The 27,344-nt window shown below is 36.7% G+C and overlaps 1 protein-coding gene across 2 annotated transcripts in view; it reads right to left on the reverse strand.

Annotated features, from left to right (window-relative positions):
• The window catches only part of FRMD8 (FERM domain containing 8), a 164,151-nt gene that overhangs the window by 85,259 nt on the left and 51,548 nt on the right, over positions 1 to 27,344 (reverse strand). For both annotated transcript variants that reach the window (XM_053720100.1, XM_053720099.1), the window contains exons 4-7: positions 17,204 to 17,305; positions 11,977 to 12,035; positions 7,409 to 7,575; positions 6,771 to 6,986 (exon numbers count right to left, since the gene is read on the reverse strand). In XM_053720100.1, coding sequence (XP_053576075.1) covers positions 6,771 to 6,986; positions 7,409 to 7,575; positions 11,977 to 12,035; positions 17,204 to 17,305 — 544 coding nt within the window. The remainder of the gene's footprint in view (positions 1 to 6,770; positions 6,987 to 7,408; positions 7,576 to 11,976; positions 12,036 to 17,203; positions 17,306 to 27,344) is intronic.

Genomic DNA, 27,344 nt, shown 5'->3' on the forward strand with positions numbered 1-27,344 from the left:
TCAACACATCTAGCTGTTAGAATTTATACAATGCTCTAATCATGGTTTTATTTCTGCTTTTGGTTTTATTTCAGTTTTATTTCACACTAAAAAATATTACCATCAAAATTCATAATTGTTTTCTATAACCCCTGTTTGTTGCTTGGAGATTGTGGCTGAATACACAAACAGGGGTTATAGAAAACAATTCATGCGTATGTGCTATATGTGCTATATAATTATGAAGTAGTATATATACAATTATATAGCACATACGCATGAATTGTTTTGCACCTGTACAGCAATATATACCACATTCTCTATGTGATTCTGTATTCAGCCACAAACTCCAAGCAACAAGCAGGGGGTATAGAAAACCATTAGCAGGGACTGCACTAGTCCTTCCAGCCTCAATGAAAACGCTAGAGCTATTTTCCAAGTTGGATGCTGCTTCTTCAATCACTTCCTTTCTTGCAACCCATGAGCGTGCACGTGCTCGTGCACGAGTATTGTGCACGTGCACAAGTGTCAGTGCAGGTGCACGTGAATAACTGTGCATGAGCCTTTCAAAGGGAAATGATTTGCATATCATTAGATAAGTGGTTTGGATAGGCTGTGGGGCGTGGTAAAGTAACATGGAAGTACAGCCCTTTTGCTTGGGTGTTCCACAATTGTCAAGCTGCAACTACAAGCAGTGTTAAAAAAGGTAAAATTGATACATAATTTTACAAAATGTATTCATCAATATACATTTTTATAGTCATGACAACTGTTTAATTGTAGATACTGGGGTTTATTTCACTGAGTGTACTGGTCCTTTAAATACTTAAAGCACCCTTAGGCTTGCCGCCATCCGATACCACTCTCCGCCCTTCCGCCATCATTGACGTCACGCTGACACGTTAGCGTACCTAGCGTGATGGCGCATAGCACGACGTTGCCATAGTAACATCAGAAGCCATATAGAGGAGAGTCTGTCACACTCAGGAGTCACATGGAGCGTTAGTGCGCATGCATAGAGCTGAGCCGCTCATAGGGCGCAATCGTAGCTATTAGCAACCAGGCATAAATAACAACAAAGCCTGTTGTAAGACGCTTCAAGTGTATCTCGTGTATGACTGGGTGGGGACTGATCGTAATGAATGGCCTATATAATTTCCAATAATCAATGAATAGGCAAAATAGATAAAATTTGTGAAATTCAGGACAAACTACTGAATTCTGAAATCACTAGAAGCACTGGTACTTCAACTAAGGACAGGTCTCAACAACTAAACTTAATCACCACATTTACACCTGGTTGTGAACATCTTACAGGAGCTGTACATCGCCATTGGCGTGTGGTTGGGACTGATCCCACGTTACCCTTCCGGAAGATGACTACCACTAGGTTGGTTTATCGTAGAGCCAGAAACCTTAGGGACATCCTGGTTAAGTCTGACCCAGTTGGCCATTACCAAAAGGAGATGTGGCTGAAGTCATCTAAGAAGGGTTGCTTCCCTTGTGGGAGCTATACTACGTGTAACAGCATGCTAAAAGGTGACTCCTTCCAACATCCACACAGGAATCAGCGGTATAAGATCAATTATCGCCTTAGTAGCACCAGCACTTTTGTGATCTATATGCTGGTTTGCCCGTGTTCCAATGTCTACGTGGGCAAAACGACCACCTCTTTTTGTAAACGGATGGCAAATAATCGGTATGCCATCCGGGAGGCTTTGAAAAATGGCGAATCCGATCAGCCGGTGGCACGCCACTGTATACAATTTAAACACTCAGTTTCCAGTATTAGATCTATGTTGATAGATCATGCACCTCCCATTCCTCGGGGCGGAGATAGGGCTAAGAGACTACTCCAGTGTGAAAGTAGGTGGATATACAGGCTGGACAGAGTGGCCCCGCAGGGCTTGAACACATCATTGGACTTTAGCCCATTCTATTAAAGATTTTGTTGTGTTTTCTCTATACACATATTGCACTTTGGGTCGTAGGGTGTCCCCTTTTGATAAGGTTTTCTATCATACTCCAAATGGCTTGATGCACTTTTAAATTGTGGTATTAGGTTGTTAATATTGTCAGCTTCTATGGTGGCTTTTACATTTTTGATTCCCTTAGCTACCTCTGTTTAACCTTTGCTGGCATATATTTTCTGTTATCTTTGTGTATAATTTAGTTATGCTCAATAGTTATCTGTTAATGTAGATACTGTATCAAAAATTGACCGCTATGTCAGTCTATTTTGGTTTTGATGCTATAACTATTTTGCCTATGCATTGATTATTGGAAATTATATGGGCCACTCATTACGATCAGTCCCCACCCAGTCATACTCGACACTTGTAGCGTCTTACAACAGGCTTTGTTGTTACTTATGCCTGGTTGCTAAATAGTTACGGTTGTGCCCTACGCATGGGCACTAATGCTCCATGTGACTCCCGAGCATGACAGACGCTCCTCACGTTACTATGGCAACGTCGTGCTATGCGTCATCACGCTAGGTACACTAGCGTGTCAGCGTGACGTCAATGATGGCGGAAGGGAGTAGAGTGGTATCGGATGGCGGCAAGCCTAAGGGTGCTTTAAGTATTTAAGGGGTAAGTTTTTAAATGTATGTCATTCGATTTTAGGTGCTTGATTGCACTTTTTTGCTGGATATTCTGTGGCATTTGACAAGGGCACAATTCAGTGCCGAAACGTTATGTCTCCTGATTTTTAATATGAATAAATAAAGTTTATACTTTTTATCAACAATGCCCAGTGAGTGCCTGCTTTTCTTGGAAGATTTGGATGCTTTTTAGCAGTGCACCGTGGCATTTCTAAGAGTGGTAAGATTGTGCTATCCTATCTTGACTGTTTGAGAGAATATATATATATATATATATATATATATATATATATATATATATATATATATATATATATATATATATATATATATATATATATACATATACATATACATATACATATACATATACATATACATATACATATACATATACATATACATATACATATACATATACATATACATATACATATACATATACATATACATATACATATATATATATATATATATATATATATATATATATATATATAAACATATACACAACAGAGGTTTTTTTTGGTTAAGCACACCACAAAAGGACTGTTTAATCTTAACACACAAGTGCTACCAAAGTGACCAAAACAATTACAAAACAACAAAAGGTATTGGTGCACATCCAACCACTTAAGCACTTAAGTCCTCTCTTTCATGGAATATTTGTATATGCTTCTGTCTGCCAAATATACTTACATAGCTTCTAATAAGATTGGGATAAACATCTCGCAATAATATTGGCTTATATTTGAGCTGCAAAAACAAATATACTTCTATCTGCTAAATATACTTACATAGTTCAAATAAAATTGGGATTAATATCTCGCAACAATATTGACTTGTATTTATGCTGTAAAAAATGCCTTTAAATGAAATGGGTTCTTAGTCACACAATATGATCATATTCTGCTAAGCCAGTCACCACTTACAAGGTGTGCCATATTCAGGGCCGTCTTTAATATTGACTGGACCCTGGGCAAAAATTCTTGCCCCCCCCCCCAATGCAATTTCGCTCTCCACCCAAACATCCCAAAAAAACAACTAAATCAATTTTTTTTTTTTTGATTATCCACTGCTGAGCTAATCATTTAAAAAAATGAAATAAATATATAATAAGTAAATAAATATATAAATTCCTCCACTGTGGATTCATTTAATATTCTTTTGAATGTGATTCTGGTGTGAGGTTAGCTGGTTAAAGAGATTTAGGGCAGCCAACAGGAGCAAAGCAAGGTAAAGACTGAGGAGGAAGCATGGAGGTGCAGTATAAGTTTACTTGACTGGAACAGCAGAACTACTATGGGAAGCTGTAAAATCTGAAACAGAGAGAAAACAAAAACTATAAAAATAAACCTTACGTTAATGTGTGAAGTATCAGCATGACACTATACATCAGCCACAGCAGCACATGTCACTTCTTTGCTAGGAACAAGTTCCCTCTCATCTTGAACTAGACAGTGTTGCATGGGGAGGGGTGTGTGTGCACTCACTTATTCTTCCCACTTACACCTTTCTACAAAGCACTGTTCCCCTAACAAACTTCAGTTAGTTGATCTTAGGGCCACAGCAGAAAGAGCAGGGCTAAGGGGACCAGCAGACTGGATGCTGTCTGTCCAAGGCTGCATGGATACAGTGTGAGATGAGTCACACAGCCTCAAGACTGAAGAGAGCAGTGTATGCAGCTGCACATATGCTCAAATCCTCAAGTGCTTGCCGCTCCAGCTTTCTGCTGCATGCGCTTACAGTCAGCCCTACCCAGAAACAATCCCTACCATCAGAGCAGTTACCTGGTAACAGTGGTAACCCCAGTAGGACCTTTTATGATGCAGTGGGAATGGCTTGATGCCGAGTTAGGGCTTTGCATTCAGTGCTGCACAGTGCACATCTAAAACAGCACATGGCAATAGCTTGGCATATCACATGACACCAGCACGGTCTGGCAGAGTTTAAAAATAAAAATATATAAGCAGAGTACTTTTGACTGTGACAGTATTAGGACTGAATGTGTGTGTTCCCCATGTCAAATCAGCAGTCTTTCTTGGGCCCCTCAACAGAAACTGGGCCCTGGGCAGCTGCCCCGTTTGCCCTGTGTTAAAGACGGTCCTGCCCATATTAGACTGGTCCTAACACTAACCAGTTTCCACACTGCAGCAAGTCATGTCTACACAGTGTGAAGCTTTCTAGCTTATTAAGTATATTTATCTGGAACACACCTGGGCTGGGTGGCCTGCAATAACCAAAGGGGAGGGATTTGGTCAGCTCCCTATTTAAGAGATACAACAAAGGTTTTTTTTTTGGTTAATCAAAGATAGTTTGTGAAACAATCCCTAGAGGGCGCTATTAATAAAGTGCAGAATTTGAATATACCTAAAACTTAAAATACCTATTACAAAAAATAATAATAAATAAACACCGAGTGTTCTGATATATAACCCAGTGGGGATAATATATGGATTAATTAATCCTATTAAACAGTAACTAGTGAAATATTACTTAGACATAACTAATTATATATATGTGTGTAAACAAGTGAAATATCCCTAAATATATTAGATTATGAAGCAGCACCTCTCAACACAAATATCATAAACGCAATGTGTATCAAGCTAAGAAAAAACAAATGTGTAAATACACAAGAGGGCGCCCTCTTGTGTTTTTACACATTTCTTTTTTTTGTTTAAGCACACCACAAAAGGACTGTTTAATCTTAACACACATATTGTGGGAGTGCTACCAAAGTGACCAAAACAATTACAAAACAACAAAAAGTATTGGTGCACATCCAACCACTTAAGCACTTAAGTCCACTCTTTCATGGCATATTTGTATATGCTTCTGTCTGCCAAATATACTTACATAGCTTCTAATAAGATTGGGATAAACATCTCGCAATAATATTGGCTTATATTTGAGCTGCAAAAAACAGAATTTATGCTTACCTGATAAATTACTTTCTCTTGCGGTGTATCCAGTCCACGGATTCATCCTTTACTTGTGGGATATTCTCATTCCCTACAGGAAGTGGCAAAGAGAGCACACAGCAAAGCTGTCCATATAGCTCCCCCTCTAGCTCCACCCCCCAGTCATTCGACCAAAGGTTAGGAAGAAAAAGGAGAAACCATAGGGTGCAGTGGTGACTGTAGTTTAAACAAAAAAAATTTTTACCTGACTTAAATGCCAGGACGGGCCGTGGACTGGATACAGCGCAAGAGAAAGTAATTTATCAGGTAAGCATAAATTCTGTTTTCTCTTGCAAGGTATATCCAGTCCACGGATTCATCCTTTACTTGTGGGATACCAATACCAAAGCTTTAGGACACGGATGAAGGGTAGCAAGACAGGTACCTTAAACGGAAGGCACCACTGCTTGCAAAACCTTTCTCCCAAAAATAGCCTCCGAAGAAGCAAAAGTATCCCTCTCTTAAATAGGGAGCTGACCAAATCCCTCCCCTTTGGTTAATGCACGCCACCCAGCCCAGGTGTGTTCCAGATAAATATACTTAATAAGCTAGAAAGCTTCACACTGTGTAGACATGACTTGCTGCAGTGTGGAAACTGGTTAGTGTTAGGACCAGTCTAATATGGGACACCTTGTAAGTGGTGACTGGCTTAGCAGAATATGATCATATTGTGTGACTAAGATCCCATTTCCTTTAAAGGCATTTTTTACAGCAAAATGTTTTTGCAGCATAAATATAAGTCAATATTGTTGCGAGATATTAATCCCAATTTTATTTGAACTATGTAAGTATATTTAGCAGATAGAAGTATATTTGTTTTTGCAGCTCAAATATAAGCCAATATTATTGCGAGATGTTTATCCCAATCTTATTAGAAGCTATGTAAGTATATTTGGCAGACAGAAGCATATACAAATATGCTATGAAAGAGTGGACTTAAGTGGATGGATGTGCACCAATACTTAGATAGATTATATATATATATATATATATATATATATATATATATATATATATATATATATATATATATATATATATATATATATATATATAGATATATATATATAGATATATATATATATATATATATATATATATATATATATATATATATATATATCAAACATACACATATACATACACTGTCTATATATTCCTGCTACAGAAAATGCTCAGTATACCACGATTCAATTAAAATTGTTCCATATTCTTTAACACACCCATAATAGGGGAGATCATGGCACTTCTTCAGATACTCCTTATAGTGGTTCAAGATGGCCTCTTCCTCTGCACATGCACTACTCTCAGTCACCTCTTTGTATGTGTTCATCAGAGACTGTTCAAAACTCGATTGACGGCTTCCTTTGTTTTTCAAAGCAGTAAGCAAACTCCTCCTCTTGCATATATAAGGGGGGAGGAAGGAGTCTAGATTGTGCCTGGAACAAATGCAAAAGATAGGAGTTAAGTTTTCATCAACTGAAAAGTTCGGTTTCACACCTGATGATTAAAAACTCGCCGACATGGGGGAAGTATCATATTGTAATGTAGGTGCATCTTCTTCACATTGAGAACCCTGCATAGCAAGATCATAACTCTCAAGCTAAAAATGCCTTGCCAGAATGTTACATCAGGCTACTATTATAAGAAAATTAAAATAATGGGATTCGCATATTTAAAAAAAAAACAAAAAAAAAAAAAAACTACGACTAGTATAGTATTGAATAAGATTTCAAAAAAGAAAAGAGTGAAAGATTTGAAGATATAGATAGACATACACACACATATATATATATACACACACACACATTAAACTGATTAAGATAAAGAGCTAAATATTTGTATTTAACTACGGACTTACTTGAACATAGACAATGTGTGTTTATCTTGATTATATGGCCCCAGCTCTAGACGACACGACAGACCGCCCAGAATCTCACAGTCTTCAACATCACATGGGTACCTGCCCTCTAGAACATTGTGTTTTGCCTCCTCATAAAGCAAACGTAGGATGCCACTGTGAGAAATCTGAAACAAAAAGCAAACGTCTAAATTTTATATATATTAAAAGAAAAAAAAGGGAGATAGTCGCTTCATCATTCTACATTCAATTTAGATAAAAAGAAAAAAAATGCAGGTAAGGGCATCTTAGGCTACTAGTTGAACTGATCGTATAATATAATTCCTCTACAGTATGCAAAGGAATATCAAAGTCTCAATACCCCCACAAAATTTACTACATAGCCAACGTGAAACATTGAGCAACATTTACACTGCCACAAAATACAGAAATTCTACTTGTCATACTTTTATTAATTGGAATTTGTGTGGATATAGGGGCGTGGTACACTTAAGGGATATAGTTTGATTTATAAGGAATACAGAATTTTCCAAATTGTTACTAAATCGTGCAGATTCTCAATTTATTACTGGGTCCAAATAACCAATGTTTACAGGTGTAAAGAAAAAATTGATAAAACTTATCGTGTAAATGCAACCAAGGGTGAAAAAAGAGTTTAAACCATATAAAGGTTGTGTCTTTTGGAATACTATTTTAATGTTTATTTATTAGTGTATTTAGTGAAAGAATTAACAGAAAGTGCCTGATATTATTACACTGTTTATGGCAGCATTTTACCTTATACAGAAGCTAAATGATTTAAAGGAATTGTGTCCCTAATCCATAAGAGTGCGCTAATAGTGTAAATATCCTATATTTAGGATTTTTAGTGAAAACAATTATGTGTAATAAATAGTGTAAATTTCCTATGTAAAGAGTTTCTAGTGAAAATATTCGTGTAAATGCTAAGTAGCTGACTTCTTGATTAGAATATGTAAAAAACTGTAAACAATAATAAATGACTTTAGATAGTGAAATTAAATCAACATAAAATTTATTTAAAAAGTATTGCTAAAAAGTTATCCTCATGCTTGGTAATTACCAATAGATGTCAAAATTTCTCTGGGACGTCTCCCAGATGTAATGTGAATATTCAAATGAACATATAGAGACCCTATATGTGCAAAAAATGCTGCATAAAAAATTATTAAACACAGGATCAAATTAAAAAAAGTCCATTTAAAATCTCAAGAAAGGACTCCAAATGTCTATTCGTATTTTATATTGAGGATTGATAGGCTCAAAGCAGATTTTTATAATGTGCTTCTTATAATTTACTGAGTACCGCTCTTAGTGCTATGCATGCGGCAAGAGAAGCAAAGAAGTGACTCTGTATGCCCAAAGGCAAGGCTAAAATCTAGCTGTTGCAAGCACCCTTGCTTGGAGCTTTTTCAGTGTGTGACGTCACACTCCTACGTGGGAGGTCGTCTTTCAATGGCAGTGAGATTGCTGTTACTTTGTATTCCTTGGTTGAGAATTACAACTGCACTTAGTGCTATGCATGCAGTTGATAGTGAAAATCCTTTGCAATTCCCCAATTGGTTGGTGGGATGGAAATATAAAGAAATGATAACCCGGGTTATTTTGATAATCTATATATCAGATATGATTTGAATGTAAGTTCATGGATAAATAAAGGTCACACAGCTGTGTGACCTTTATTTATCCATGAACTTACATTCAAATCATATCTGATATATAGATTATCAAAATAACCCGGGTTATCATTTCTTTATATTTCCATCCCACCAACCAATTGGGGAATTGCAAAGGATTTTCACTATCAACTGCATGCATAGCACTAAGTGCAGTTGTAATTCTCAACCAAGGAATACAAAGTAACAGCAATCTCACTGCCATTGAAAGACGACCTCCCACGTAGGAGTGTGACGTCACACACTGAAAAAGCTCCAAGCAAGGGTGCTTGCAACAGCTAGATTTTAGCCTTGCCTTTGGGCATACAGAGTCACTTCTTTGCTTCTCTTGCCGAATGCATAGCACTAAGAGCGGTACTCAGTAAATTATAAGAAGCACATTATAAAAATCTGCTTTGAGCCTATCAATCCTCAATATAAAATACGAATAGACATTTGGAGTCCTTTCTTGAGATTTTAAATGGACTTTTTTTAATTTGATCCTGTGTTTAATAATTTTTTATGCAGCATTTTTTGCACATATAGGGTCTCTATATGTTCATTTGAATATTCACATTACATCTGGGAGACGTCCCAGAGAAATTTTGACATCTATTGGTAATTACCAAGCATGAGGATAACTTTTTAGCAATACTTTTTAAATAAATTTTATGATGATTTAATTTCACTATCTAAAGTCATTTATTATTGTTGTTTACAGTTTTTTACATATTCTAATCAAGAAGTCAGCTACTTAGCATTTACACGAATATTTTCACTAGAAACTCTTTACATTGGAAATTTACACTATTTATTACACATAATTGTTTTCACTAAAAATCCTAAATATAGGATATTTACACTATTAGCGCACTCTTATGGATTAGGGACACAATTCCTTTAAATCATTTAGTTTCTGTATAAGGTAAAATGCTGCCATAAACAGTGTAATAATATCAGGCACTTTCTGTTAATTCTTTCACTAAATACACTAATAAATAAACATTAAAATAGTATTCCAAAAGACACAACCTTTATATGGTTTAAACTCTTTTTTCACCCTTGGTTGCATTTACACGATAAGTTTTATCAATTTTTTCTTTACACCTGTAAACATTGGTTATTTGGACCCAGTAATAAATTGAGAATCTGCACGATTTAGTAACAATTTGGAAAATTCTGTATTCCTTATAAATCAAACTATATCCCTTAAGTGTACCACGCCCCTATATCCACACAAATTCCTCTGAAATTCACATATATATAAGTTGGAAGGAGCTTATATTTATAGGGAGTTTGGGATTTGACAGTTCCAGCGCTCTATTCACTCTAAACTAAACAATTATACTTTTATTAATTCCCTGCTTCAGCACTTCTATGTGTATAACAGCTTGCTATATGACTCGTCACCACCCGGGGAGCCGACTCTTTCCAAGAATCGGCCTTTCACAGAAAACTTTCCTGCAGTAAATTAGACTGGTCCTGTCTAAAAAGCCCAGTCACGCACAGTTGGCCTAGAGGAATATGGCTGCACCTTGCAGGGCAAAAAACATACGTCTGGGGTTGCCATGTCCCTTGATCACCTGATATTTAGGGGCTGCACTGCGCTTTTTAGGAATGACTAGATCAGTGCTTTCCAAACTGTGTGTCGTATGTATGTATTGTATTGGGTACTTGTAAAGCGCAGCTAATCACCCGTAAGGGTCTCAAGGCGCTGCTCATTTTATCGACCTCAGAAGGATGAAAGGCTGAGTGGACCTCGCCGGGGATCGAACCTGCAACCCTTGGGTTACTACAGAGCTCAGCCACAGTGCTTTAGCATGCTGAGCTATCTGTCCAGTTGTCCAATTTTTTTTTGGTTTCAGAGTTTCGGCCTGCCTGCTACGCATATCACGTGGTTGACACATCATTGATACCTAGTGGGACACAGATCATCTTAACCTATTGGCGCAGCTTAGCGGGAATTGAAAATATTCCTATTGGCGGCACATTGGCTCCTGACTGCATGTGTAGTCTCCTAAATCGTCTTGTGACTGCACGTGTAGTCTCCTAAATCGTCTTGTGACTGCACGTGTAGTCGGCGAATGTGGTAGCAGTGTGTTTGCAGTGCTGGCAGTAGTCAGTCGGACTCACAGAACTCTGAGGGCAGCAGCTTAAACGCTGAGCTGAAGTCAGAAGTCAGTGGTTTTTTTTGCAGCTAGCTCCCAGTATTGCATTGCCCCTGCTCTTGATATATAGATAGGAAGCTTAAAAATGCTTGATGATGAAATGTGATTTTCTTCTCATACCTCCCATTAAAATAGTAAGTAGCTATTGGTGTTATTAACTCTTGCACATACATACTGTTACTTGTAAATACATTTCGTTATTATATTATTTATGTATGTGTCCGTATCTCTTAAAACAAGTTAGTTTAACCTCCTGTTTGCTAGTACAACTGAATTACTGTGTCACGAAATTACGTAGGTCTAAAAAGTGTGTCGCCAACGGGAAAGTCTGGAAAGCTCTGCACTAGACAATATACAGCAGGAAAAAGTTGTTCTCTGCGAGAAAAACATTCTGGGCAAATACAGACTGCTCCTGTGGTCTATAGAACAAGCTATTATTCATTTGTTTTTTTACCCTGGTTTATTGCTTCTCTTTTTGTGTGAGAATTTCTACTTTTGTCGCAAAAATAGTTTTTTATTTAATTGGAGTTTACATGTATAGGAGTGTGCTTGGCTGATGGCTGTCACATGATACAGGGAGCCCATATAATAGAAATTTGTATTACTCATTTAGAAGTGACAGTAACTGCTCTTGCGTTGTCTTTTTATTAAGCACTTGTTGGCACAATTCTGTTCTAATGGTCCTTTAACAATACAAATTTACTCATGTAGCTTTTATTTTCCTCACCTGATATTCGCGAGCCTTGGGAAAGAATATATTTCTCCTAAACTGCAAGGCTGGTTCATCTAAGAGAAGAGTACAGAATAAGTACATGGATAACGCAAATATGGCTATTGTTATAATACTACCACCACCACCACTACTACTACTACTACTACTACATGGCATCAGCTTTTTATTTGGCAAATTACTATTCACTTTGCTCTAAGCTATTGAAAGTAAATTATGGCTTAAGGGACCTGGAACCCATTTTTTGTTCATGATTCAGATAGAGAATACAAGTTAAAAAAAAAGTTTACTTCTATTATCAAATGTGCTTTGTTTTCATGTTATTCATTGTTGAAGAGATATATAGATAGGTAGTGTGCATATGTCTGGTGTATGATAGGAAATAGTGCTGCAGTCACGTGCATGCTCCTGAACGTACCATCCTGCTTTTCAACAAAAAATAACAAGAAAACTAAGAAAATGTAATGATATAAGTAAACAGGAAAGTTGTTTAAAATTGTATGTTCTACCTAAATGATAAAAGAACAAAAACAGAATTTATGTTTACCTGATAAATTACTTTCTCCAACGGTGTGTCCGGTCCACGGCGTCATCCTTACTTGTGGGATATTCTCTTCCCCAACAGGAAATGGCAAAGAGCCCAGCAAAGCTGGTCACATGATCCCTCCTAGGCTCCGCCTTCCCCAGTCATTCGACCGACGTAAAGGAGGAATATTTGCATAGGAGAAATCATATGATACCATGGTGACTGTAGTTAGAGAAAATAAATCATCAGACCTGATTAAAAAACCAGGGCGGGCCGTGGACCGGACACACCGTTGGAGAAAGTAATTTATCAGGTAAACATAAATTCTGTTTTCTCCAACATAGGTGTGTCCGGTCCACGGCGTCATCCTTACTTGTGGGAACCAATACCAAAGCTTTAGGACACGGATGATGGGAGGGAGCAAATCAGGTCACCTAGATGGAAGGCACCACGGCTTGCAAAACCTTTCTCCCAAAAATAGCCGCAGAAGAAGCAAAAGTATCAAATTTGTAAAATTTGGTAAAAGTGTGCAGTGAAGACCAAGTCGCTGCCTCTCCTGTTTGATCCTGGCTACCAGCCTGGGAATGAGAGGAAACGGTGGGAACACATAAGCTAGGTTGAAGCTCCAAGGTGCTACTAGTGCATCCACTAGAGTCGCCTTGGGATCCCTGGATCTGGACCCGTAGCAAGGAACCTTGAAGTTCTGACGAGACGCCATCAGATCCATGTCTGGAATGCCCCACAATTGAATTATTTGGGTAAAGATTTCCGGATGGAGTTCCCACTCCCCCGGATGAAATGTCTGACGACTCAGAAAATCCGCTTCCCAATTTTCCACTCCTGGGATGTGGATTGCAGACAAGTGGCAGGAGTGATTCTCCGCCCATTGAATTATTTTGGTCACTTCTTCCATCGCCAGGGAACTCCTTGTTCCCCCCTGATGGTTGATATACGCAACAGTTGTCATGTTGTCTGATTGAAACCGTATGAATTTGGCCTTTACTAGCTGAGGCCAAGCCTTGAGAGCATTGAATATCGCTCTCAGTTCCAGAATATTTATCGGGAGAAGAGATTCTTCCCGAGACCAAAGACCCTGAGCTTTCAGGGGTTCCCAGACTGCGCCCCAGCCCACCAGACTGGCGTCGGTCGTGACAATGACCCACTCTGATCTGCGGAAGCTCATCCCTTGTGACAGGTTGTCCAGGGTCAGCCACCAACGGAGTGAATCTCTGGTCCTCTGATCTACTTGTATCGTCGGAGACAAGTCTGTATAATCCCCATTCCACTGACTGAGCATGCACAGTTGTAATGGTCTTAGATGAATTCGCGCAAAAGGAACTATGTCCATTGCCGCGACCATCAAACCTATTACTTCCATGCACTGCGCTATGGAAGGAAGAAGAACAGAATGAAGTACTTGACAAGAGCTTAGAAGTTTTGATTTTCTGGCCTCTGTCAGAAAAATCCTCATTTCTAAGGAGTCTATTATTGTTCCCAAGAAGGGAACTCTTGTTGACGGAGATAGAGAACTTTTTTCTACGTTCACTTTCCACCCGTGAGATCTGAGAAAGGCCAGGACAATGTCCGTATGAGCCTTTGCTTGTGGTAGAGACGACGCTTGAATCAGTATGTCGTCCAAGTAAGGTACTACTGCAATGCCCCTTGGCCTTAGCACCGCTAGAAGGGACCCTAGTACCTTTATGAAAATTCTTGGAGCAGTGGCTAATCCGAATGGAAGTGCCACAAACTGGTAATGCTTGTCCAGAAAGGCGAACCTTAGGAACTGATGATGTTCCTTGTGGATAGGAATATGTAGATACGCATCCTTTAAATCCACCGTGGTCATGAATTGACCTTCCTGGATGGTAGGAAGAATTGTCCGAATGGTTTCCATTTTGAACGATGGAACCTTGAGAAATTTGTTTAGGATCTTGAGATCTAAGATTGGTCTGAATGTTCCCTCTTTTTTGGGAACTATGAACAGATTGGAGTAGAATCCCATCCCTTGTTCTCCTAATGGAACAGGATGAATCACTCCCATTTTTAACAGGTCTTCTACACAATGTAAGAATACCTGTCTTTTTATGTGGTCTGAAGACAATTGAGACCTGTGGAACCTTCCCCTTGGGGGTAGCTCCTTGAATTCCAGAAGATAACCTTGGGAGACTATTTCTAGCGCCCAAGGATCCAGAACATCTCTTGCCCAAGCCTGAGCGAAGAGAGAAAGTCTGCCCCCCACCAGATCCAGTCCCGGATCGGGGGCCAACATCTCATGCTGTCTTGGTAGCAGTGGCAGGTTTCTTGGCCTGCTTACCTTTGTTCCAGCCTTGCATTGGCCTCCAGGCTGGCTTGGTTTGAGAAGTATTACCCTCTTGCTTAGAGGATGTAGAACTTGAGGCTGGTCCGTTTCTGCGAAAGGGACGAAAATTTGGTTTATTTTTAGCCTTAAAAGACCTATCCTGAGGAAGGGCGTGGCCCTTACCCCCAGTGATATCTGAAATAATCTCTTTCAAGTCAGGGCCAAACAGCGTTTTCCCCTTGAAAGGTATGTTAAGCAATTTGTTCTTGGAGGACGCATTCGCTGACCGAGACTTTAGCCAAAGCGCTCTGCGCGCCACAATAGCAAACCCTGAATTTTTCGCCGCTAATCTAGCTAATTGCAAAGTGGCGTCTAAGGTAAAAGAGTTAGCCAACTTAAGTGCTTGAACTCTGCCCATAACCTCCTCATAAGAGGATGCTTGATTGAGCGACTTTTCTAGTTCCTCGAACCAGAAACACGCTGCTGTAGTGACAGGAACAATGCATGAAATTGGTTGTAGAAGGTAACCTTGATGAACAAACATCTTTTTAAGCAAACCCTCTAATTTTTTGTCCATAGGATCTTTAAAAGCACAACTATCTTCTATAGGGATAGTGGTGCGTTTGTTTAGAGTAGAAACCGCCCCCTCAACCTTGGGGACTGTCTGCCATAAGTCCTTCCTGGGGTCGACCATAGGAAATAATTTCTTAAATATAGGGGGAGGGACAAAAGGTATGCCGGGCCTTTCCCATTCTTTATTTACAATGTCCGCCACCCGCTTGGGTATAGGAAAAGCTTCGGGGGGCACCGGGACCTCTAGGAACCTGTCCATTTTACATAATTTCTCTGGAATGACCAAATTGTCACAATCATCCAGAGTAGATAACACCTCCTTAAGCAGAGCGCGGAGATGTTCCAATTTAAATTTAAATGTAATAACATCAGGTTCAGCTTGTTGAGAAATTTTTCCTGAATCTGAAATTTCTTGCATAGTAAGGAGGATTGGGGCACTAGATGTACTAGGGGCCTCCTGAGTGGGCAAGACTGGTGTAGACATAGAAGGGGATGATGCAGTACCATGCTTACTCCCCTCACTTAAGGAATCGTTTTGGGCAACATTATTATCAGTGGTATCATTGTCCCTACTTTGTTTGTCACATTTATCACATATATTTAAATGGATAGGAACCTTGGCTTCCGAACATACAGAACATCGTCTATCTGATAGTTCAGACATGTTAATAGGCATAAACTTGGTAACAAAGCACAAAAAACGTTTTAAAATAAAACCGTTACTGTCTCTTTAAATTTTAAACTGAACACACTTTTTTACTGAATATACGCAAAAGTATGAAGGAAATGTTCAAAATTCACCAAAATTTCACCACAGTGTCATAAAGCCTTAAAAGTATTGCACACCAAATTTGAAAGCTTTACCTCTTAAAATAACGGAACCGGAGCCGTTTTTACATTTAACCCCTATACAGTCCCTGGTATCTGCTTTGCTGAGACCCAACCAAGCCCAGAGGGGAATACGATACCAAATGACGCCTTCAATAAGCTTTTTCAGTGGATCTGAGCTCCTCACACATGCATCTGCATGCCTTGCTTCTCAAAAACAACTGCGCATTAGTGGCGCGAAAATGAGGCTCTGCCTATGACTAGAAAAGGCCCCCAGTGAAAAAGGTGTCCAATACAGTGCCTGTCCGTTTTTTTAACAATTTGCCAAGATTAAAATAACTCTCCTAAGTTATAAACCATTAAACATGCTAATATAGTAATCGTTTTGGCCCAGAAAAATGTCTACCAGTCTTTAAAGCCCTTGTGAAGCCCTTGTATTCTTATATTGAAAATTAAGAAAATGGCTTACCGGATCCCATAGGGAAAATGACAGCTTCCAGCATTACCAAGTCTTGTTAGAAATGTGTCATATCTCAAGCAGCCAAAGTCTGCTCACTGTTTCCCCCAACTGAAGTTAATTCCTCTCAACAGTCCTGTGTGGAAACAGCCATCGATTTTAGTAACGGTTGCTAAAATCATTTTCCTCTTACAAACAGAAATCTTCATCTCTTATCTGTTTCAGAGTAAATAGTACATACCAGCACTATTTTAAAATAACAAACTCTTGATAGAAGAATAAAAACTACATTTAAACACCAAAAAACTCTGAGCCATCTCCGTGGAGATGTTGCCTGTGCAACGGCAAAGAGAATGACTGGGGAAGGCGGAGCCTAGGAGGGATCATGTGACCAGCTTTGCTGGGCTCTTTGCCATTTCCTGTTGGGGAAGAGAATATCCCACAAGTAAGGATGACGCCGTGGACCGGACACACCTATGTTGGAGAAATTGGGTTTTATATCCCTTTAATATTAATAGTATATTTCCTAAAATTAATTTACCTTGTTGAATGTCATCAGCGGAACATTTTGTAAAACGAGCCAGCAGGTCGTGCCACTGTCTGCAAACTTTATAAGGTTGGTGCTTTGGTTTTAGTTGTACCTCTGAAAAGGAAAAAACAAAACAAAAACTAATTAAAAGGAATATATATATACACATACAGTCTACAATAGAATTGTTATTGTTTTAAAAGATAGATAATCCCTTTATTACCCATTCCCCAGTTTTGCACAACCAGCACTGTTATATTAATACACTTTTTACCTCTGATTACCTTGTATCTAGGAACCTTCTTCCAGCCCCCTGATCACATGACTGTGACTGTTTATTATCTATTGTCTTGCATTTAGCATTGTGTTGTGCTAAATCTTAAATAACTCCCTGTGCCTGAACACAGTGTTATCTATATGGCCCACGTGTACTTTCAATCTTTGTGTTGAAAAGGAATTTAAAAAGCATGTGATTAGAGGCAGCCTTCAAGGGCTTAGACAACCATGTGACAACCATCAGCCAATCACAAATGCATATATGTATATATTCTGTGAATTCTTGCACATGCTCAGTAGGAGCTGGTGACTCAAAAAGTTTAAATATAAAAAGACTGGGCACATTTTGTTAATGAAAGTAAACTGGAACATTGTTTAAAATAACTGCTCTATCTGAATCATAAAAGTTTAAATTTGACTTAAGTGTTCCTTTAAAAAAAGAAAATCTGTGTAAATCCAGATCTTTGTATGTTGCACTTTTTTTACACTATTAAGTTCGGCAGCAAAAATAGCTGTAATGCCACTGCCCGCATTTGTTTAAATGCCTATTATTCTCGCAGCGGATGTAGGAGTGACAGGAATAGCTGGTTGTCAATTGGGCATAAAATTTACAATGGAACATCAGAAGAGTGACATCAATGTTTTGGATGTTAAACTGACAAGCTTAAGCAAAGCTGGTAGAATATGCACTACATTGTTTAGGAAACTTGTATCTGGCAAAACGTATGCAATACTAGAAGGACAATTCACAGGTCTACAACTAAATTATACAGATGAGGCCGATTACACAAATGAGAGTAATGTGTCAGATTATTAGATAGATGCTATTCTCAACAGGATATAGTTAAGGCTAGGAATGAGGTAGTCTGAATAGGGGTGACATAATAAAGAAAGAGCATATTAAGGGGGTCACCTTTGTTACACCGTATTCATCACAGTAGTTACAAATTTGTAAAGTCATTAGGAAACATTTTCCAATTTTGTCTGCGTATGAACAATTACAAAATGGATGTTGTTTCTCTTACGAGAGAAGTAAATTAAGGAAACCTCAGTGAAACAACTTATGGTTTCAAGGGCATGTATAAGTAACAACTGTACGTGTAAACCTTGTGATCATGCAGACTTGGGATCATGTCTTGAATCTTTCACAAGAGGTGGCACCTATGCAATAAGGCCATGTGTAAATTGTAGGATATCATTTGTTGTGTACTTACTTTGGTGTTTGCAATGCGGCCTACAGTAAATAAGAAGGGTTTAGGATCTTCACTTTGTCCACCAGGGTTCCAAAAGGGTTTGACTACGAATTTGATTTGATAAAGTATTGGGAATAATTAATTGCTATCCTTTGTCCTATTAATTTCCTTCACAATAAGGTATTGAAATACCCCTTTAACAAGTTAAACGCTATGAGTTGCAGCAAAACATAATTGGGATGTAAGAAACGTATTAGTCATCAATACACACTGAGGCATTAGTTTTTCTATAATAATTTTTTTAATTTAACTTCATCTTACATGTGATTATGATGTTGATCACAGTAGTTTTTGTATACATATACATTGATTGGATCCCTATTTTTACTGTGGAATAATAATGTATCATTTATATACGATAATATTTTATTTGTAATAGTTGAAATATAAATTGTTATATCAAACAATTCCACCTTAAAGGGACACTATACTCAAACATTTTCTTTCATGATTAAGGTAGAGAATACAATTTTAAACAACATTCCAATTTACTTCTATTACCTAATTTGCTTTATTCTTTAGATATACTTTAATGAAGAAATAGCAACGCACACAGTGAACCAATCACAGGAGGCATCTATGTGCAGCTACCAATCAGCAGCTACTAAGCATATCTAGATATGCTTTTCAGCAAAGAATATCAAGAGAATGAAGCAAATTAGAAAGTTGTTTATAATTGTATGCTCTTTCTAAATCATGAAAGAAAAAAAATTGGGTTTTATGTCCCTTTAAGCAAGATGAAGTGTGTATCACATGACTAAAATCATCCAATAATCAGCAGGTATTGTTATGAAAAGTGTTTAGGAGCATTGCTGTTACTAGCATCTATGAGGCCATTGCCGAAACGTGTCAGTTGCTTTTAGGCCGGCTGTTTTATAGTTTTAATATGTGATCAATAAATGTTATGAAAAAATAATAAACAGTTTAAACTATATAATAGTAAGATCCGCGCTTGCAAAGTTATAGTAATAAAACAGATACAGGTGATTTTCTCCTAAACACCCTAAAGTAACATATAGAGTTTAATGTTGATTGATCAATACCACAAAGGGTATTGGATCAAACTAACATCCGTGGCGCTATAAACAGCTAAACTATAAACTATATGGCCATGTGAATATGTCTGAATAGATGATAAATAAATGATATATTATTTATAAAAAGACAGATTGTCTTAAAAAGCAGGGGTTCAATAAAAATAAATTGGATCTAAACTCTTCAAATAATGTCAGTTCATAAAAAGATATAGTATTTAATAAGCAAATTGAACAAATATTAACCCTTAAATATCAATTTATACAGTCAGAAGTCACATTAAAAAAGTCAATTCGTACAGTCAATAGGTCACATTACTAATTACATCAATTCATATGATCTGTTATTGCAATCACAGTACACAATCAATTATACAAAACAATTCATAAGAAAATTTAAAAACAATTCATAAGAAAATTAAAAACTGTTAGATGCTTCATAAAACATAAGCCTAATAGTAGATTGACACATTAAAATCTAGAACATATGGTGGTCTATATCAGACACTACACAGATTCAGTGTAGTAAACTGGATTTTCAGTATAAAATGGAGTTCATCAATCAGTCTTTACGATAAGACACAATGGAACATTTCCCAGAGTCTTTTTAGGCGCTAATGTTATTCCGGCATTAACAGGTGATTTCCTATGCAGGAGAAGGAACAAACAAGACAAGACAAAACTTTTCAAAAGCAAGAATTACGTTTCAATAGGGGTGTTTAACATCTTACTTACACCGGGTGGTATCAGACGATTCACAGAGCGTGGTCCAAGTGATCTCCTCTTGAATCCTTGCAGCGGGACCTCAGTTCCTTTAGCACAAACAGCTGTGGAATTGCGGTCGAGAACGCCAACGGTTACGGCAATACCGCCGTGGCTTTTAAGATAATAGCAGCGTGTGGAAAACAGCAGGTACGGATCCTCAAGCGGATCAAACAACTAATTTTCTTATGAATTGTTTTGTATAATTGATTGTGTACTGTGATTGCAATAACAGATCATATGAATTGATGTAATTAGTAATGTGACCTATTGACTGTACGAATTGACTTTTTTAATGCGACTTCTGACTGTATAAATTGATATTTAAGGGTTAATATTTGTTCAATTTGCTTATTAAATACTATATCTTTTTATGAACTGACATTATTTGAAGAGTTTAGATACAATTTATTTTTATTGAACCCCTGCTTTTTAAGACAATCTGTCTTTTTATAAATAATATATCATTTATTTATCATCTATTCAGACATATTCACATGGCCATATAGTTTATAGTTTAGCTGTTTATAGCGCCACGGATGTTAGTTTGATCCAATACTATTTGTGGTATTGATCAATCAACATTAAACTCTATATAAATAATGACAGGGAGAAGGCTGAGGTACTAAACCAGTTTTTTTCTTCAGTATACACAAGAGAGGAACCATTGAATGATACTTTGGAACAGAATAGAACATGCCAGTCCATACCACTAACTGGGTTTTGTTTAGAGGATATCAGGAAAAAACTAAAAAATATTAAGGTAAATAAAACTCCAGGCCCAGATGGAATACACCCAAGGGTGTTAAGGGAACTTAGCACTGTTATAGACAAACCTTTACTCTTAATTTTTCAAGACTCATTATCCTCAGGCATGGTACCCCAGGATTGGCGTAAAGCTGATGTGGTGCCACTCTTCAAAAAGGGAAGCAGGGATGATCCAGGAAGCTATAGACCAGTTAGTCTGACATCAATAGTGGGGAAGATATTTGAAGGGATTATAAGGGATTATATTGATGAGCATATTCGTGTAAACAAGATTATGAGTTCTAATCAGCATGGCTTTAGGAGAAATAGATCATGTCAAACTAATCTAATTAGATTCTACGAGGAAGTAAGTAAAAATATAGATAAAGGGGAATCAGTTGATGTGATATACTTAGATTTTGCAAAGGCATTTGATACAGTGCCACATGAGAGATTAATGCACAAAATTAAGGGACTGGGAATAGCTGAAAATGTTAGCTCATGGATAAATAACTGGATAAAAGATAGGGAGCAACGAGTAGCAGTAAATGGATCATACTCAGATTGGACAAAGGTAATCAGTGGCGTCCCCCAGGGATCAGTACTGGGCCCTGTTCTTTTTAATATTTTTATAAATGACTTGGAGCAAGGATTAAATAGCGACATCTCTATTTTTGCAGATGATACTAAGTTAAGTAAGGTCATTAGGTCAGAGCAGGATGAACTCTCTTTGCAAAGGGATTTGCTAAAATTAGAACTATGGGCAAGTGAATGGAAAATGAGATTTAATACGGAAAAATGTAAGGTTCTACATTTTGGAAGTAAAAATAAGCAGGCTATGTATTTTTTAAATGGGACAAGACTTAGCCAAACACAGGAGGAAAGGGATTTGGGAGTAGTAATAGATAACAAGCTAAAGATGAGTGCACAATGCAGGGCAGCGGCTTCAAAGGCTAATAAGATACTAGCATGTATTAAAAGAGGCATTGATTCAAGGGAGGAAAGCATAATTCTGTCATTATATAAAGCCCTGGTAAGACCTCACCTTGAGTTTGGAGTGCAGTTCTGGGGACCGATTGCTAAAAAAGATATTGCAGAACTAGAAAAAGTTCAGAGAAGGGCCACAAAGCTAATAAGGGGATTGGAGAAATTAACCTATGAGGAGAGGCTAGCCAAACTGGGTCTGTTCTCTTTAGAAAAAAGGCGCTTGAGAGGTGACATGATTACTTTATATAAATATATTCAAGGCCCATATACAGAGATGGCAGAAGCTCTTTTTATTCCAAGAAAATTGGTTCTGACAAGAGGTCATAATTTAAGGTTGGAGGAAAGGAGATTTAATCTCCTGCAACGGAAACGTTTTTTCACTGTAAGAGCAATAAAATTGTGGAACTCATTACCAAAGGAGGTAGTGAATGCCAATACCATAGATACATTTAAAAATAGTCTGGATAAATTTCTGTATATAAACAAAATTCATGGATATGATTGCTAGTATTAAATGGGTCACATTTTAATGGGGTTATTTAAGCTTAACTGGAGCTTTTTGTAAGTATTTTAGATTTGTATAGGTTGAACTCGATGGACTTCAGTCTTTTTTCAACCTTATCTACTATGTTACTATGTTATATGTTACTATGTTATATGTTACTTTAGGGTGTTTAGGAGAAAATCACCTGTTGGCTTTATTACTTATAATATATTATAACTTTGCAAGCGTGGATCTTACTATTATATAGTTTAAGCTGTTTATTATTTTTTCTCCACATTAGATCTGCTGCTGCAAATATGGCAGATAAAAATGTTTTTGATTATAGGAAAGATTTATATAAAGATACGAATACACTTTTTTCTAGAGAAGTAGTTATTACCAAAGAAAATGTAGAATCCTATTTTGATCTCATAAAAGAATTAGAAAGTAAGCTCCTTCTTGAGATGAAACACAGAACGAATATATATTCCTAGATAAATATTTAGAAGTTAAAAGAGTTCCTAGAGGCCTAAGGATTAAAAAAAGAGTGTGCTTTTAACATTGAGGACCCAGAGTTTAAGACCAAATGGAGTAATATCCTAGAGGAGGCCTCATTTAATCTAATGAGATTAATTAAAGAATATAGGAATGAAATTTTAAAGAAACTTGAATTAGAAATAAAAGATTTAGAAGATAAGCTACAGGAGTTCACTGAATTAGAAGAATTTAAAAAGAAAGAAAAAAAAAATTAATGGATTCCACAAAAGAGGAACTACTTAAAGTAAAAATAAATAAATTTAATAGGGATAAGGAAGATTATATATCACATATAGAAAATCCAGAAGATAATAAATACATCTCACATAGATGGAGAAGTACTAGACAAGAAACAGGGAATAACATTCAAGCCAGATAACCGCAGAGAACCAAACATAATAATGCTCCCACATAAATGAGTTATAATGAGAACATCAACACCAAAAGAAACTATGGTATGAATCAAGGGAATTATAGAGATTATACAAATACCAATAGCAATTATAGAAATTATACTAATACAAATGGCGACTATAGAGATTATACCAATGACTATAGAAATAAAGATCACAGTAATACATGGCGGTATGGCCCCCAAAAAACTCCTGTACCCTATAATCGAAATAGACATAATTTAAGCAATAAAAATTATGAAGGAAGATTCAATGACAACAGACCATGGAGGTCAAATACGAATCATAATAGCAATAGATCTGCGGATACAAACACGAATATAAGAATACCCACTGAAAATAGATTTGAACCATTAAGATACACACGAGAGCAGTTACAATTCCCCTCAACCAAGCACTTCCAGACTATTAGACAACATTAAAAAAACAAGCCAAAATACAGTAAACCATCATTTTCTAGGGGTAGGACAAAAAATCCCATTACCACAAAGAAACATGGGCATAAGAAAAAGAAGAGCATCAGAAAAAGAGGGAATAGAGGAGGAACAAAACGGTCACAAAAAAATAAGACATTGGGACTAAACGAGAATAAAAATAAGGGTATCTTTAATCTAAGTAGTTATGAATTAACGAAAATTCATGAAGAGATCCTAAGTAAAGGACTGACCTTCGCTCCAACTAGTAAATTAGATAAATTTGGCACATACATAGACGCCCATAAATTTCTAAAAAAAACTAACTGTTAAAAGGTGGTTTTCTAAAACGGAAAAAAAAGCAGATTCTACCCTAGTAGACCATAAAGATTACCTACATTCCAATTTAAAAAAAGAAATCAACCTTTTACCCAAAACACGATAAGGGACATGCGATTGACTTTTGAAAGGTTGGTAACTAGAGATATAGAAAATATCAGTGATGAAAAAATCAAAAATAACCTTACTGGAAAGCAGCTTAAAACTATTAGAGATTTGGAAAATAATGAGAAGATAGTGGTGAAGCCGGCAGATAAGGGGGGGGGGCGCATAGTTATTTTGAACTCTGAAGACTATGACAAAATGTGTAAAGATATTTTAGGAGAAAGTAGTGTCACTTATAATAAGATAACAAAAAATCCCACAGTACAATTTAATTCACAATTGAAAGAGATTTTGGGGAAGGCCAATGAAGAAGGAATTATAAATAAAAAAAGAAATGGACTATCTACTTATAAAAACTCCAAAAATTCCGCTACTATATTGTCTCCCTAAGATACATAAATCTCTAGTTGCACCACCAGGGAGGCCAATAGTATCAGGGATAAATTCCATTACTTCTAATATCTCTGAATATATCGATGTATATTTGCAAAAGTATGTAAGAAATCTACCCTCCTTTTTAAAGGATTTCACAGAAGTGTTAAAGTTAGTGGAAAACATAGAATGGAAAGACAATTATTACTTTGCAACATGCAACGTAGCCTCATTGTACACTTGTATTGCACATAAAGATGGTCTAGAAGCAGTACAATATTTTTTTAGATAAAGATGATACTATAAAAATTGAACAAAAAATGATTATATTAGAAAGTATTAATTTTATATTAACCCGCAACTATTTTAAATTACGATAATTTTATATACAAAAATGTGGAACAGCAATGGGGACCAGATTTGCCCCAAGTTATGTGAATCTCTTCATGGGGTTATGGGAAAAATAATTATTGGATTCAAGCATACTTGCGGCAAATCTGGTCCTGTATAGACGCTATATCGACGATATAGTCTTAATCTGGAAGGGAAACCATCAATAATTTAAACAATTTATTTCAGAAATTAACAATAATAATAAAAAATTTAAATTCACGAGTGAAATCAGTAACGAAAAAAAAAAATTTTTTAGATCTTGAAATATATATTTCTAACAACACTGTTAAAGGGACAGTCTACACCAGAATTGTTATTGTTTTAAAAGATAGATAATACCTTTTTTACCCATTCCCCAGTTTTGCATAACCAACACAGTTATATTTATATATTTTTTACCTCTGTGATTATCTTGTATCTAAACCTCTGCACACTGCCCCTTTATTTCAGTTCTTTTGACAGACTTGCAGTTTAGCCAATCAGTGATAGCTCCCAGGTAACTTCACGTGCATGAGCACAGTGTTATCTATATGAAACACATGAACTAACACCCTCTAGTGGTGAAAAACCTGTTAAAATGCATTCTTAAGAGGTGGCCTTCAAGGTTTAAGAAATTAGCATATGAACCTCCCAGATTAAGCTTTCAAATAAGAATACCAAGAGAACAAAGCAAAATTGGTAATAAAAGTAAATTGGAAAATTATTTAATATTACATGCCCTATCTGAATCATGAAAGTGTGTTTTGGACTAGACTGTCCCTTTAATACTAGAACATATTTCAAGTCTGTTGATGCCAATAATTTTATACATCAGACAAGCTGTCATCACCAAACGTGGAAGAAAAACATTCCTAAGGGACAGCTATTGCGCATCCGCAAAAATTGTAGTAATGATATGGAAAACGATATACAAGCAGAGACCCTAAAAAACAAAATTTGTAGATAGAGGATATAAAGAAAAAGAAATTATAGCAATCAAAGATGAAATAAAAACAAGAGATAGAAAAGAACTACTTACAACAAGAAAGAAGGATATGAATGGGTTGAAGGATAATAAAGAACTTTTCATCCCCTTCATCACAAAATATAGTCAGAATAATTACGTAATAGAAAAAATTATAAGGAAACATTGGCCCATTTTAAAAAGTGATGAACTAATAGGAGAACGTCTACCCATACACCCAAAAATAGTTTATAAGAAATCTCAAAATCTAAAATCAATCCTGGCCCCTACAGAATTAAAAAGAAAAAACACTAGAGATAAGGATCTTAGGGGTAAAGTAATAAACGGATATTTTCCTTGCTTGACTTGTAAGGCCTGCAAGCATGCAGTAAAAACAAAAGAAATAAAATCTAATGTGAGCGAAAAGAGTTATAAAATCAGACAACAAATAAGATGTTCAGATAAAAATGTAGTTTACCTCCTTGAGTGTGTCTTTGGTCTACAATATATAAGAGAATCGGAAAGACCCCTTAGAGACCGTATTAGAGAACACATTCTATCGATTGAAAAATATGATCAAGAAAGGAACAAAGAACTCCCCATCCCAAAACATTTTTACAGTTGCAATAAAGCAAATACCAAATGTTTAAAATATACTGGAATAGCAAAAGTAAGAAAGAACTGGAGAGGTATTGATATACATAACAGTCTATTAAAACTAGAGAGTAAATGGATCTTTGAAATTAAGACTGATTCCTAAAGGACTGAATCAAGAATTTGAGTTGGGATGTTATCTTGTAGACTAAACATCTGAAATTGCATGCATGCATATATAAGAAAATTTCTGCTTACCCGATAAATGTATTTCTTTTACGATACCACAAGTCCATGGATTTCATCTTTACTTATGGGATATCGCCTTCTGGTCAGCAGGAGGAGGCAAAGAGCACCACAGCAGAGCTGTATATATAGCTCCTCCCTTCCCTCCCACTCCAGTCATTCGACCGAAGTTAGGAAGAGAAAGGAAAAGCCAAGGTGCAGAGGTAACTGAAATTTAACCAAAATAAAGACCTGTCTTAGAAAAAACAGGGTGGG

This window comes from Bombina bombina, chromosome 7 (assembly GCF_027579735.1).
Source record: "Bombina bombina isolate aBomBom1 chromosome 7, aBomBom1.pri, whole genome shotgun sequence".
NCBI lineage: Eukaryota > Metazoa > Chordata > Amphibia > Anura > Bombinatoridae > Bombina > Bombina bombina.